Here is a 16,072-nt window from a genome sequence, read left to right on the forward strand (position 1 = left end):
CAGACTGTGCAAGCTGGACAGAAGGATATGAACCTGGGGTCTATGGATGTGAGGGCAGAGAAACTGTGCCACTGTGCATGACACCACCTCTATTCAGAAAACAGAAAATAAATTCAGCGTGCATGAGTGTCTTTGTTCCTTGTTACTACGGACTGATAGTTGTCCTCAGTGTACCACGAGGGCTTACGTTTTTTTTGTGCAAGTATAATTTTTCATCTAATGTCGTATATCTTTGCATACTTTGTTTACTGTAGTTAGCAGTGAACAAAATAATTGGAGTGCAGTCTACAATGTGTCGTTCTTTTATTATTTGAGTTTAGCAGATGCTTTGAAACATCTAGCTTTGGTTTTGGATTAGTTCTGATTTACAATAATACCTGAACATGTGCCGCTTGAACCAGGCCCAACAGCTAAACAAAGACAATCCAGAAGTGGATTGGCACTAAAGGTCTTTATTAACTTGTTTGAAAATACATGTGGGAAGGTTGGATACATTTAGTTATGTTTTAATTGCATGCTTTTCTGTAAAAACAAAACCGCCTCTGGGATGATAAAGGTCCTAATCTATACACCATCTGTTACTCAACTGTTAAAGGTACAGTCTGTCCACACAAGTCTATTTGGGAGATGAATCAGCACAAATGACTCAATATAGTGTCACTAAATAGTTGAGAGGTTTTGCTGTTCTTGATCAAGCCCTTTCTCCTGCAGGCTCAAAACACCATATGATCCTTGAAGTGAATGTGGTTCATGAATGAAGACAGGAACAGAAGGAAAAAGTAGTTACAGTTCTTACATCTTTAATGTAAACAGCAGTTTTTAAGGGGCTTTGAAAAATCCTAAAGAAAAAGCATCCGAAGGTATTAAATAGGAAGGGGGAAATATATAAATCATACTTCAAATAACCATGATCTGTTTTTAAATTAAAAAAGTACATCAACTTTTAATTTTGTGGCCATATAGTCCTGAACAAACAAAAAAATAAAAGACAACTTCCCTTGACCAAAACATTCTCTTTGTAATACAAACTACTAGGCAGATTCACAATTTTAAAATCCCTAAATTATGAACATCTTACAAATGATAAACAACAAAAAAAAAAGATCAAATATTGCTTAGGAATGTTGTGTACAGCAGTCATTACAACGAGAGAGACTCAAATGAGGGAGGGGCGAGTGTGTTTGTATGTGTTTTTCACAATGGTGGTGCTCTTACGGTTGTTTTTGGCAAAGCCACTCTGTAGTTGTGTACAATATGCAATAAGCAGCGCTGGGATAGTAACATTAACATTTTACTATTTAAAAGGAAGGTTTTTTTACTAAAGTACAGTGCCTTTATTTTGACGATTGACTTACTCTTACAGTCTTCAGTATATGTGTAGCAGGACAGAGCGGATATTAGAGACTATTTCCATGAAGTATTCCACTTAAAATGTACTTCAATCTTCCTTTCAGCCTCTTGGAAAACATTTAGCTGCCACAAATACTGTAAGTGACAATGTGACAGGAAATACTGCTGGAAAGGTGATAACAAAGCACAAAACCCCATTCCTCTCTGATCCTGAACTAAACAACCATCCCTCCAAAGAAGCCCTGAGGAAAAACAAAAAGTAAACATAAAAAAGGACGACAAGGAAGATACATTTCTAAACATTTGTCTACCACAATCTTCAAGCATAAGGACTGCAGGGGCCTTCGGTCGAGAAGAAGAAGTGAATGTCTCAAAACATCAGACACAGGAGGAGAGTGAGGAAAAAGACGGAGGACGACCAACGACAGGCAAAACAAATACTTCCCGGTTTGTCTTCTCCATGGCAACCTGATGACTCCGCATCAAACCAGAGTCCCCTCAAGTGCAGCGAGCCTATTAATATGCACCGTTTTCTCTCTTATAGAGGTCTAGCAAGAAGCAAGAGGAAAATTGTTCAATAAATCCTTTTTTCGTTCAGTCACAGTTCATTTTTTTTTTTTACATTATATGGTTTTATTTGTGTTGTTCCAGTTTATAAGAAAAGGGAATTGGTCCAGGGAGTACAGTAGGAGCTGGGAAGGTTTGTGTTCGGGCTCGTGGGGTTGTTCTTCTAGTTACAGTCGTAAACAAAGTCATAGTTGCTAGGTTCTTTGGGAATCGGGGGCGGGGCCTCAGGAATCTGGATGTTCTCTAGATCCAAGAGCCGGAGCTTCATCTCCATGGAGAGCAGGGTGTCCATGTCCGATTTGGTGTAATCGCTGGTCATCTCCTTCCCCAGGAGGGCGTTCAGACCGTCGGTCCACACGCAGTACTGCAGAGACAAACGGAGGTGGATCCAAAATGAAATGAAATCAAAATGGTGCTATTAGAAAGACTTCGTAGTCATAACTAACAAACGAAATACTTCCAAATCCACAAATGAAGCATGCTGTGTTTTTAGAGGAGCTGGTTGACACTGTGCAGACTCCGCCTGGTACAGAGACACGCAGGCATAACAGAAGCAAACACCGCGACTCAGGAGACACAGAGCAGGGACACATTCTTCTCTCTTGTCCTAAATACAAACTTCTATGTTTCAAAAAAAAAAAAAATGTATAAAAAGTTCCTGGCATCAATTAACTTGAGAAGTTAGTTACATGAAAATACAAGATTATGGTCAGTATATGATTATAGTTTTTGTATAAGTATCAAGTCAATTGAGATAATAATAGTCATGTTGGAAATCTAAGTGACATGGAAATAGGTTTGGGTGATATGATGACACATACAGCCAGTAATATAAATGTGTCAACTATCATTAGCTAAGCCTTGAATATCTTAGTGTTTTAGGCCATTATGGACAATGCAGCAAACATAATTGCACATGTTTCATGTCTCTGAATGCTTAGTGTCTTTACATTGCTGAGATAAATGTACATACATGGTCCACTGTGTCAGTGTAAAATAAACCTCCTAAATACGGTAAAGTGATGATAATATCCAGTACATATCTGGCTCGTACTCTTGCTTATGCACTAGTATACAAAGAAATAAATAAAAAGTGTGGGTGTTGTCACGGTTGGCTTACCTCAAGCTTGTCAGGAGCGATAAAGTTTAAATACTCGTCCGACTCATAGAGGACGGAGAAGGCCAGCTCTAACACCTCCTGGAGAGAGGACAGAGTGAAAGGCAGAGAGCGAGGAGCGAGGAAGAGAAAATGGTGCAGAGACCGAGCGGAAGATGCAGACAGCGACAGAGGGGAGGAGGTGGGACGGAGAGAGGAGAGAGAGAGAAATAAATAAAGAACAGGTGAGATTTACATCACAATGCAATCTCCCCGTCCTCGACACGTCTTATCACCATCTGTTACATCAGCAGCATATCAACTCATCGGGTATTAGCGAGGTAGAGCTCGCAGAGAGAAATACATGGGACGCCCTCAGATACAAGATATTGAAAAATGCCTGGGGAGGTTGGGAATATGATGTGATATGATATATGCTGTCTGGTGTATTCCCACTGTGGTCCACTGTAGGAAATGGAACAGGCACACCGAGAGCCAAATTTGTGTACATGAAAGCAATTCATTAACCGCTCGCTTGCAATCTGTGTGAAATTAGCATCTGATTTACTAAGGCAGCAGGTAATTACACAGTCAGAGACCGGGACTGCAGTCTAGCTGCCCTTTGTGAGGGTGAGACCTTAAAAGATGTCGTTCAGTGGTGGAATTTGTCTCAGGTCAGGAAGCTCCGAAGAGTAAAGATGTATTGATGAGGACATAGAAATATTTATGGGACTTTTAAAAAGAAAGATATTGGTCAAATTAACATCTCGACTTGATGGAGAAGTCAGGAGATCACCAAAATGATTCCAGTTCATCCTGAGGGGACCATGAATGCCCGTACAATCCATGTACGTAATGACAGTGAAACAGCTGAAGTCTCCATAGAGTCACGGGACAACTGCAACCAAATACACTTTTGTAAATGAAATAAGTGTAATCCCCACGGACTGGTACATTAACAGCGCAGTTAGCAGTTCCAGTTTATGGCCACAACGCTCTTTATTTGGTGTAACATTGTGCTCATTTATCAATGCTCTTTTTTAGCTGGTTTTTGTGCAGCCCTCACTTTCTTGCAGTAGTTTCACTGCCATTATTGAGTTTTCCATAAAATACGGCTTAATTAAATCTTCTATTCCCCACCTCAGCCATTGGTGCTTAAAAGCTGCACAATTCTGCACCTGCTTTTTAGACAGAGGGTTCTTCACGCAAGTCGGACCCATTGCAAATCTTAAGTAAATACAGCAGAACATGCGATAATCCAGACTTATCACAGCTCCTCCAGTCATTTTGGTGATCCTCCCTTTAAATTATAGTACTGTAATTTACTGTAATGTATACTGTAAAGCCGGAAGATGTGCGTCAGTAGCGAGATGCGAAATACCGCACAGACGACAGGTAAATTGCACTTCCAGGTCGGTGCACCTGTTCGCTAAATAACACGCATGTCTTGAGGCACATTAGGCGTCTGAAACAAAGTAAATATGGCTCCGAGTACATACTCATGGGGGTATATGTGTACGGAATTATTACAAAAACACTGCTGGCCACCTCACCCGCCCACCTCTGTCTCAGTGTCCCACATTCAAGCTCTGCCTTGAAGCCCATAGAGGTGACTTTGGCTGGCCTTGTAACAGTGAGTAATGAAATGTGCTTGTGTTCTCATTCACAAGGCTGGGACAGGCCTGCTAGACGGCCCGCAGACCCCCCTCAGGTCATTCCCCTAGACAAGGTGCGCTTATCGACAGGGTAATGAAGGAGACAAAGCAGGGAGGAGGCGGGCTGCTTTGTCTTCAAGGCTATTTACCCAAGATCCAATATATCAGAGTCCCGCGGGGGGGGGGGGGGGGGGGGTGGGGGTGGGGGGGAGACGCCGAAGGTTTCCAGAGGCAAAGTGCAGAAGACGAAAGGCTGATGTGTACACAGCCGCACACAAGATGGCTCTTTCATCCTGGTTAAGGCACTGCAGAGGGCAGGCCCGATGTGTTACTTTCAAATTAAACAGCAAAGACAAGAAGGTGGCATGTTTTTGGCGACTCTTTTGTAATTTGTGTCTTCGGCTTAATTCTGTAATTGTTTTCTTCACAACGCCACTAGTGGAGACGTCTTTTCTGTGCTGAGCAGTGAGACACAAGTTATTGTGTTATTTCTCAGAGCAAAATTACGTAACTGACATGTTATACAACTCTCACGCACGCAGAAACACATAATCTCGCCTAGATACACACCCACACATATGCAAATACACACACAAACACACCTTGTTTTGCTTCAGGGCTCCCTTCTCCTTCATGTGAGGACAGTCTTTGCCGGTGATAACAGCTTTGATATCAGCCACAGGCACTGCAGAGAGGACAGAAGTGAGTTAACAACAACAACAACAACAACAACAACATTGTTGTCACAACTGTGTCGTCCCAGATGGGTGGCTGGTTTATTCAAGTGATTAAAAGTTAAAATTCTCCTCAGATCTGTCATTGCGAGTAAAACTGATGTTATAATTGTCTGTTGAAGCTACAATTGGTAACAATACATGAGACAGATAATATGTGAAACTAGAATTAGTTCCGCTATCGTTAAAGTTTCAGTTTACATCCATGTCTGTTAAAAATGTCATCACTTCATCATTTCATCCTATTAGACATTGATGTGAAATTGTCATAATTAGCACAGGAATTCTTGAGTTGTGGCCAAAAACATGTTTGTTGAGGTCACAGTGACCTTTGACCACCAAATCAGCTCGTCTTCGAGTCCAGGTGGACGTTTGAGTCACATTTTAGAAACAATCCTTCAAGTTGAGATATCACGTTCGCAAGAACGGACCACTCGGCCTGCCGTCTGTCCCAAAACATAATGCCTCCGGCCACAGCTGTCGCTGGCACAGAGGCATACAAATCAGGTTCCTCTGCCTTCTTTTAGGGCTCCTTATGCCATTTACAATACAGCACACAAAGAAAAACAACCCATCGAAATGCAGCTGTCAATCACTGCTTGTACAGCTTGTGAACTCCAATCAAACTTTCAAAATGAACTCTCAGATGTTTTCAGGAACACATTTTAGTGTACTCTTTAGCTGTAAAATGAGAAAGTTTGCTCTGGTTTAATGGGCGATGCTTTGTTTTTGCTTAACTGTTCTCAACATGGCGGATGGGTCACAGTTACTGACTGCAGCTTTAACGCCAGCAGTCGGTGTCAATGACGCTTGGCCACGCTGTATTTTGGGGCTATGTATAATATCAGCGAGGATAGAGACTGCCGACTTGTAGAAAATATATATTTGAAGGAATATTGTGAGCTGCAATTAAAATACATACCGTGTCACAATAGTGGGTAAAGACTATTAATAATTTAAATTGACACTCACGTTTGTCCTGTAAAGAGTCGTGGGGCACTTCGCCCTGAGGGCTCTCTTCCAAATCTCCGTAGTGCAGGACTTTATGGTTCGGAGAAAGACGGCAATACCAAAACTTATCTGGGGAAAAAACACAAGTAGAAAGGAAGACGGAGGGGAGGAAAGGGGGAGAAAAAGAGAGAGAGGAGGGGAGTTGTGAAATCATTCAGTGGCTGGCATAAGACATCATATGGGATTGGATGAGTCATCGACAAAATTAGCATGGCACAAAAAAAACAAAAGAAAACAGCCTTGAGGAAAATCCACAGATGGGCCGTGATGCTCTGCATGAGGGAGGGATCTTGATGAGCAACAATACAGATGGCTGCTCTCCATCATCTTAATAATGATTCAACAACAATCCACACACTGAAGTCAAAATAACAGAACAAAGACATCCAGGATTTCTTTCTCTGATGAAACCGTAACTATGAAAATAAAAATCAAACATGTAAAGCAGGAGGCCCCAAATGCCTACAGGAAGCACCAACAATGACAGATCATTTAATAATGTTTGCTGGTGTTACATGTTTTAATTTAAACAATAAAGGCTCCGTTTACAAGTTCGTGAATGGAGCTAAAGATGTACACTAAAATACAAAAAACTGAAACTTTGAAACTTCTCATATCCACTTTCTGAGACCGTTTCAAAAGGTGAGGATGCAACTTCATGGTCATTTAGAGACTGGACTCAATGGTTTTGCATTTGTCACAAGTAACATATTAGTAAAACTACAAGTGAAAAAGCACAAAAGTCCCTAAAATGATGTGCTGCATGTGAAGGATAACGTGGTCAGAAGTTGATCTGGCTGTATTATTCATACTAGACAGCTATAAGACTTTTACACACACTTTCTAAAGTGAGAAGCAGTTTAGAGACGCACTGTTTTAGTGCCTTGACAAGGAGCGTTACTACATAATGCAACTGGATACTTCATGTTATTGAGACAGTTTCACGCAGAAAAACAAAGAAACAAACAGAAAGCTCTAGAAATAGGTTGTATTATACTATCACTCTGGCCAGGTTTTGTTACAGGCTGGACAGAATTTGAGCAAGACATCAAATGACCAAAAATCCATAATTGATGATGATGAGTTAAGTGTGTTTTTCTCTTGGCTGATGTGATGTGTAATCCTCCAGCAGCCCGTAACTACCAGCTGTGTCTGTAAAGTGCAGCTTCGGCCTCTGCGGCCAGCCTGGTGTTGGTTAGTGGTTCCCTGCCAAAGTGGGCACCAAGCTGAGCTGGCAGTGAGTGGGCACAGACTGGGGAGGTCTGACTGGCGCGTGCATGGGCGGCACAGTCCAAATCCTAATTGCTGAAAATAGACAGTTGGCTTTGCCAGGCTGGTGCAGCGTGTCCACGGGGAGAGGATAGAGACGTGTGCAGCGGCTGTGAGGAGTGTTTTGGGAGAAGACGCCATCAACTGTTCAGCCTAACTGATAGCGTGACGTGATGTGTGTGCATGTGTGTCTTTACACAAGCGCATAAGTTCTTCCTTTGACTTCAAGGCACTGTACTTCTTCTATCTTGGACTGAATTGCATTCTGTTATAATTTAAACTATATTTGTGTGATTCAGGGTGAACGACATGGTGAGATTAAACAGAATCAGGACAAATATCTAAGTTTATTTTTGCTTTAGTGCAGCATTTATACAAGGTACACTCTCCCGAGCCCCACGTTACCCGTCGGTAAGCTGCACTTAAAAGACTGCACAGGTAACACTTCTTCTTCCAAACTTCAAAAGACTATCAACCTGAGCTTTAAGAAAGAAGCATCCCCCTACAACGGGCAGAACAGCACTTTGGAAGGTGGATTGAAGAGTCATCTGCTCTGAAGTCAACCAAATTAATATTTGATAAGGGTACTTGAGTCCCCGCAGGCTGGAGGACTTTGAGATATTCATACAAGATGCTGAGGGAGAAATGGGAGAAGGAAGGAGGAGGGCAGCACATTTTCTGTTTGTAAAAAGAAAGGACAAGTTGATTGAATAGGACACGAATAAACCAAGTTTCATTTTATGTAAACCCCCCTGTGAAAATGAAACTAGCTGGAGGGCTCCTTTTATTCTTGTTCAGCTCTCCTGAATTCCGCAAGACAAAGTGCTCTTCACATTGTCAATGCGTAGATATACTGCGTATAAGTACCAGCATGAGAACAAAGGCTCAGAGAGGAGAGGGAGGAAAGGATAGATGAGTATGGGTGGAGGAAAGCGAGATGAGAGAGGGGGGGGGGGGGGACGTATGAATGAAGGAGCACATGCACAAGGAGAAAAATAGAAGCAAACCAAATTTAAAAAAAGGAGAGTGTTGGGGAGAAACAGCATGTCCTTGACACCATCAAGAGCGCTCAGAGGCAAAGACAGCTACAGCTAGCTTGGAGCAGGCAGACTACTCCGCTACAGTCAGCGTGCCGTTGAGAAGACGATCAGATACTGGATCTGGGTGATGCTTTCCACCTGAACATCTGTCCTGCAACGTCTTTTCAATTCCCCCCCCCCCCCCCCCCCCCCCACTCCATTCCTTTTTCAGTTTTGTTTTTTTTGTTTGTTTCTGTAATTCAGCTTTGACAACATCTGGATGACAGCTGCCAAGAAAAATCGTGACCAGGCTTTCAAATGCCAAAATGCATTGGTGTCATTAAAAACTCTTATCTGGTTGTGCTCAATTTGATTCGACTCATAGGAAGCTGATGACAACAAAGCAATAACAACAAACCAACTTCCAACCTGGGCCTGTCACTGTTTTGTTTTTTTGAATAAGTAGACAGAGAGGGGTGAAGGAGAGTGCAAGAGGGAGGAAAGAAGAGTGAAGAGTTCAAGTTTAAAGCGGATGAAATCCTCTTTGAGTGAGGAACGTTACATCATGCATTATAAATGTATACGTGCGTACTTTTGGGTATTCACAAATGTATGTTCCAATCGACACACAAACATCAAGCAATATGAACATATGTAAAACAAATGCACACATTAAAACCTGATTAAATATGCAGATTTCAAGTACAGATCCTTAACTTTAACTTCTCAGATCTGATCAGGTCTGTGAATTTTATTTGTATTTATTTACAGAGTGTGAAGTGTGTGCATGGATTGCCTGACGCTCATGGATCAGGTTACATTTCTTGACGTGTGTGTAGATTGGAACACACATTTGTGAATAACCCAAATTACGCACAACTTGTTATTTTTCATTTCACATTTGTGACCATTTTGAGATCAGTTTCACTCCATATGAATGCTACTCCTCTCTCTTTCCTCCCTCCTTTCTTTCTAGTGGCAGTGAGTGTGAAATGAATAAAATGCTGTCCTATCTGAGCTGGCTGCTGGGTTTCCCCTTTCTATCCTTCTTCCCTTCTCCTCTTCCGTTTCACTGGGGAGGAATATTATCAATACTTTCACTATATCAAGTCAAAAGAGCATATCTATGAATGCACATTGCATTTACGGACATGTGCTTCCTACATATCATAACAAGCATGTGAACATCTCAAGATGTCCTCTGAAAGTTGCCGTCTTCGACATCCACCAACCCACAAACAGTCTAACTTGTGTTATGTTTCACACTGCTTTAACATTTTCACTACACCCTCCATCCTGTACTGCGGAGCCCCGGGTTACCGCAGTCGGCTCTTTTATCACTCCTTCATTTCTTTTCTAAAGCTTTCTCTAGAATTCATCCTGACAAGTGTATATAAATGTGTGTTCACCCTGCTTTCGGCTTAGTGTATCCTTGAAGTTCTTTGCATGCAGGGGCAAAAGGAGGGGAAGATGGCGTGTTTGTGCATCTCAAGACATAAAAACATGTGTAATTTAAATAAACTGGAACACATTTCTGTATGTGTTCCAGCAAAAGAGGCAGCGTGTCGCATGTGCATCTGCCTCAAAGGCTGACAGAGCCAGAAAAATGAGTGTGGACTTTCATGACAGCAGATCCACAGCAGCCCAGAGCTTCAAAGATCTCCTGTGATACACATTTCCTGTGGGGTTTTTTGTAAAGCAGAGGGAATAAGTCGATGAGTGCAGAGAGGAGGGATGAAGAACAAACAGACAGCAGTCAGAGGATGGATTACCTTTGGGAACACGGCACGGGGAGATGTTGATTTCCATGCCTGTGTGGTTGTAATCTGTGGATGCATGTGTGTCTGTGATACATGTGCGCATGCATGCGAGTGCTGCGCGTCTCACCTTGCCTCCTGCGACTACTGATTTTCCTGAAGCAGGTTCCGTCACACAACCTGTTGAGCCTCTGCTGTTTGATCAACTCCATGATCTCGGGCTGGATCTTCTCCCTCAGCTCCCTTTAGAGGAACAGAAAATGAAAACATTATTGGCTTTAAGAGAAATATCTAAATTCCAGCAACCACATCGTTCCAGATGTGGAAAGCAGGGCGACGGTGAGGAACAAGATGCTCTGAGATCTGGAAGTGAATTGTTTTACAATTTCCCAGGTTTTCTGGAAAAATGCATTATTCATTTTAATCCTCTGGTTTTACGGCCGTCAGGAGGGAACAGAGAACGCCAGATACAAAAATAAACTTCCACACATGCATGCACATGTTCACACAATCAGAAATATGTCATGTAGCGTCCCAAAAGGCTGATCAGTGGGAAGCTGTGCTGCCTTAGCTCTCGCTGTCATTATTTCGTGCGTGCCTGTGTTGCATATGAATGTGGAGCACACAGCACTAGTCAACATAAATTATTTATATTATCTGCCCGAGCAGCGCTGCTGCCCATCTTTATTTCTCATCATTATACTTGAGTCTTTTCTCTTACAATTGACCTTTTTATTATTTTCCTTTCTTTAGAAACAGGACGAGCTCGACAGGATTTCAGCCTTTCTAGTCACATAAAAGCTTCGCATTTCTATCATTTCTTCATGTTTTCCATTGCTGGTGTTCTTGATCACATTTTTGTCCTTTTTTCTCTCTTCAGGCTCATCCGCACTCATCTCCCTTCATCTGTCTCACTCTGGCAGTCTTGTGTGTTTGCCTCATCAGTGACGCCGGTCATTACATTGATCTGTGGTCGGACCTTCACTCTGGCGTCCTTAAAGAAGCAGCTGGTGAGAGAGGTGTGGCTCATTGCATGTAGGATGGATGATGATGGTTCGGCTTTACTGCCCTCTTATGCTATTCTTCTGACTGAGCTAGACACAGGAAACTGATCTGAGACCGTCTGATGGTTTGGCTGCATTGTCCTTTTAGGAAGCTGCTCCAGGTTCAATTTAAAACTTCTTTCCAGCAAATGCAGAAAATCACAGACATTTGAATAAAAAGGGCTGAGGCGTTGTACTGGTAGACCTCTATAAAAGGAAGCACTCTGGTTGGTAAATGATTAAAGAAGTGAGGCAAAAGAACAATTTACAGCTTTGTAGAAATGTACAGCACCTACACCAGCATATCAGTAAAATATGTATGCACAGGTGGAGCAGGGAATCAATAATGAATTACATTACAGCCACTTTTCATCCTAATTTTCTGGGGACTGCATTACAATTAAGTTGTGTATTACATCTCAGAAGTGTATCCTCAGCAGTTCTGAGTTGACCTGCTGCATGAATTTATGTGGTGTCGATTTTATTTTCAGTGCAACTTTCAGTAAATACAAAACTTTCCACTTGCATTACAGAGAACCACATTACACTAACTAAAGCAGAAATACCTCAAAGAGTCAACATGAAATATAAGACAAAAAGACGTCTACCGGAGACACGGCTTTGATCTGACGCCGTAATAGCTCCTCGCCACCTTCTTTTGATGTCTAAAGTCATTCTCTACATTAACTGATGGCAGAAAGCACTTAAAGCAGGCAACACAGAGCCCCTTTAACTCTGCAGCCTGACATGCTCTGCTCATTAGGTTTGCAAGTCATGACTGTGCTGTATTGATTAGAGGAAAATTCCAACCTCGGGTAGTCTCACGTTGTTGAAGGAGACTCTTCAGTCTGTGATCAAATGTTACAAAATGTGCTTTTTCGTTTATCTCAGCCTGAGATTGGGTGGGAATTTGTTGCATTCTGATATATTCTTGTTTTTCCTATTAAATACAGGAAATTCAGTGTATTATACATATTAAACCGCGTTTGTTGCAGAAGATAATTACATCGTTTGAGGGTACATTTCTCGCAACTCCCTTTGCTTTTGTTCTTTCTCCAATAGGATTAATTGGCTGTTAAAAGTTTGGTCTCTACCCTTCCAATATCGATTCAATAAGCCGTTGGCTCAACATTGATTACTGTTCAGAGGGACGAGCTCTCTCTGTGAAACAATTTTCCAATAGTGCTAGCTACTCCATTAAAGACAGGCAGGACCGAACAACGTTCTCCATTACAGGCCCTGCAACCATGATTAGTCAATGAATGATCCATTACAGACCGGCTCTCCATGCTTTGTGAGCTGGAGGGTCGTTAATGGAGTATTCACTAGGAAGACCATTTGCAGACAATTTGAATTTAATGCATATTTCAATCATGAGAGGAGGAGAGCGCAGGAGCAACCTGCTTTATGTCAGTAGCTGGCATTTGGTTGACAAATGGAAAGCAGAACAAATTGCAATTACAAGCATATTAATGACAACTTTCTTTTTTGTAGATGCAAATGACGTCCTTATTTTAGTCTTAAGACCTGTTTAGGTAGTTGAAGACAAGGGAATATCACTGAGCAGTTCCTCCAACGCTACAGAAAATGTCTTACTTTCTAGTCCGAATGGATTTACTCAACAAAGCTGTCAGACCTACAGTATGAATGAATACAGTCAATGGTATTCACACAAAATTCAGCAATTTGTTGCCACCTCGACTTCCCACACTCCTCGCTTTTTGTGGGACCAATACAACCCTTTGACAAATGTGTCTACATCATACTGGCCATTGATTGCTTGACTCACAGGATGGGGCGGGACTGGAAGTCTTCCTGATTCATCCTTTCGGACTGGCGTATCTTCAGGATCTCTGTGTAGCTCAGGTTCTGCAGGCGACTCTTGAACTGGTCCAGGGAATTAGGCTTGAGAGTCAGCGCTCGCATGATCTGCTCCCTCACCACCTGCATTACCTGCAGAGGAGACAAAAGGGCAGAGGAGGGCGCGGTGAGATCATCATGGATGCAGGATCCACAACAGGGTGTAGAAAGAGTGTGTGTATCGGCCAAAAAACAGAGTCGGCACAGTCAGGAAGTTAAAACTAACCCCATCCCTATTACAGGGGGCAGGGGAGCATATAAACTCCTGTTTAGTTCCCGACAGGATTATTATCATTTTTTTCAGAACTGGAGCCTGTAATCCAGTCTGGTGCACTGAGCTTTAAGAGAGAAAAGAGCAAAGAATAATAATTCGACAGTGGCAAGTCAGTTGTTAGCCTCGGTATCATGCATCAGTGAAATGCATGAGAGAAATGAACTCCCTAGCTAGCTAATACCATTAGTCTGGCTGTGGCTGCAGAAGCATGACATGGTGTGGTGTTCCAAGTCATCTATCACACTTGAGGGGTCTTTGTGATCAACCGAGGTAACAATACAATAGGAAAACACTTCTATGTCTAGATCAATTTGCCTGCAGTGTATCAAGAGATAATTAAAGTCTACACACAGACCTCTGTGTGAGAAAACCAAATCATCAACAGTGAATAAACAATATCAGTCTCCTCCACTGTCAGACCACACACAGGCTGAAGAGGAAATCTTATGTTTACGGAAAGAAAAAAGGAATAAAATTAGAAAACGGTGGTTAGCCGGTGAAAGTGTTGGATGTATATCATCCTCTCAATAAATCTGATGGGAGAAACCTATCAACAGCTATCAATAAGTAATATGGGGTTATGGTAAATGGTAAAATGGTTGATAAAGTGGGACTTTTCATGATCCTGGCAGACTTGCACTATATTGCTTTCATATTGTAGCGCGGTAACACTGGATGTGACCAAACAAAACCAACTCTCTGAACTAAACAGTACTTAAATGCATTAAGATGTGAAATGGAATTAAACCCACAGATTGTTACACAGTGAATAAAGCACCAATTCTTATCAAAGCATAACATCTCCTCATCCTTCCGCACACACACTTGAGCCTCCGGAAATGAGTCCTAAGCTGCCTCCATTTAGCTTTGCAATCTCACAATTTAATTTGCTTTACATTAGAATTTGAGCACTGATATAATTCATAGATGGATTTATTTATTTGTGAAGATATTCAGTACACACACACAAGGGAGCAAACATAATTCCTAATATGCTGAAGGACATCACCTGCAACAGTGGTTTTCCCTCAAAACTGAGAGTATCTTACAGAGCTTTGATAGACGTCAGCCTGTAAATCCTGCTGATGCACTATATGTGATATTTGGCTTTAAAAATAAACTTCGCTGGGCTTCATAATATTTCTCGAGCGAGTTTGAGCGGCGCTGTTCGAATTACTGCAGGAGATGTGATGCCAGACGTGCCAAGCAGCCCTGATTACGGATCAGCCTTGTTAGCAGCCACCTCCGGGCCTGCAGATGCTGATTCACTGGATCAGATCATACTGAGGTGACAGAAAGAAATAGACTTCGTCTTCCCTTCTGTTCGCTTCGATTTTACTCTACTGTCTCTCTTTTCTCTACATGCCTTGTTAATGAAATGCTCGAGGACACAAAAAATAAAAAAAAGCTTCTGCAAACATTACTACGTCGACTCGAAGAGTTTAGGGTGAGGATGAGTCTTGTGTCTTTGTATGCACTCAGAGATAGTTTTTGGACTTTCCTTATAACTGGTGTGTTCTCCTTTTCTGTACTCTTCCGTTTCATCTGGGCTCCTCAACCTCAACTATGCCAAAACCCAGAGAGCCAAGAAGCCAAACACAGTCTTATGTAATGTTGTTCTCGCTGTTTAGGTTTACTGCAAGGCGATTACTCATCTACTTGCTAACCTCTGAACTCTCACTAGTCGGACTAAGCCAGGGGTGAAAGCATTCAAAATAGATGAATTGAGCTGCCAAAAATGAAATATGAACAGCATAAACCCAACAAAGGCGATCGAGGATAATCCTCTTGAATCAGCATTGCAGTCGCTGTGTAAAAAATGCATCAGGAAACGGTCTGGGCTCAAAGTCCCCCTTTGAGATACTGCTGCTGTACAGTGCCACAAAAATGAATTAACCCATTTATAACTCGTTATCTGATAAACCCTGAAGTTAACACTCACAGAAAATACTGGGAAAAATGTCATTTTCTCTCCGATTACACAATTTAATCCAGGGATTATCTTTTGGAATACAAATATGTTCAGAGGCGGTAATCACAGTGCATTTTCTAACAAATGGGCAACAAATACGGCGACATAAACCAGGACGGGTGGGTCAAATAGAGAGGTATTTAGAGAAACAAGCATGTGGTTTTTTGGCACCAGCGGAGCTCTGAAATGAGCTTTCGTACATATTAGTGACCAGATATGACAAACTATTAGAATCATCATGATTCTCAAGAATCGCTTACAGAGTCTAGATTCTGACCCTTTGTAGTCCGGTTAACCTGCAAAGCTCAGACTCAGACCCGCATCTGTGCACATGAGGTCCTGTTTCGTGTGATCCAAACCTGACCGGCATTAAAGTTGATGCAGCGCATCAGTGACTCAGCACAAGTACATCCTTCAAATCGCCTTTGAAAGAGGCAGACTGAAGATCGTGATCTTTTCCGTTTG

The 16,072-nt window shown here is 42.0% G+C and overlaps 1 protein-coding gene across 1 annotated transcript in view; it reads right to left on the minus strand.

The window, feature by feature from the left end:
- Positions 1–785: 785 nt before the first annotated feature.
- The window catches only part of elmo1 (engulfment and cell motility 1 (ced-12 homolog, C. elegans)), a 73,459-nt gene continuing 58,172 nt past the window's right edge, over positions 786–16,072 (minus strand). Inside the window, exons 17-22 of the mRNA XM_079175710.1 lie at positions 13,291–13,454; positions 10,589–10,701; positions 6,375–6,482; positions 5,271–5,353; positions 3,038–3,115; positions 786–2,281 (exon numbers count right to left, since the gene is read on the minus strand). Coding sequence (XP_079031836.1) covers positions 2,081–2,281; positions 3,038–3,115; positions 5,271–5,353; positions 6,375–6,482; positions 10,589–10,701; positions 13,291–13,454 — 747 coding nt within the window. The 3' untranslated portion in view covers positions 786–2,080. The remainder of the gene's footprint in view (positions 2,282–3,037; positions 3,116–5,270; positions 5,354–6,374; positions 6,483–10,588; positions 10,702–13,290; positions 13,455–16,072) is intronic.

This window comes from Pholis gunnellus, assembly GCF_910591455.1.
Source record: "Pholis gunnellus genome assembly, chromosome: 16".
Classification (NCBI taxonomy): Eukaryota; Metazoa; Chordata; class Actinopteri; order Perciformes; family Pholidae; genus Pholis; species Pholis gunnellus.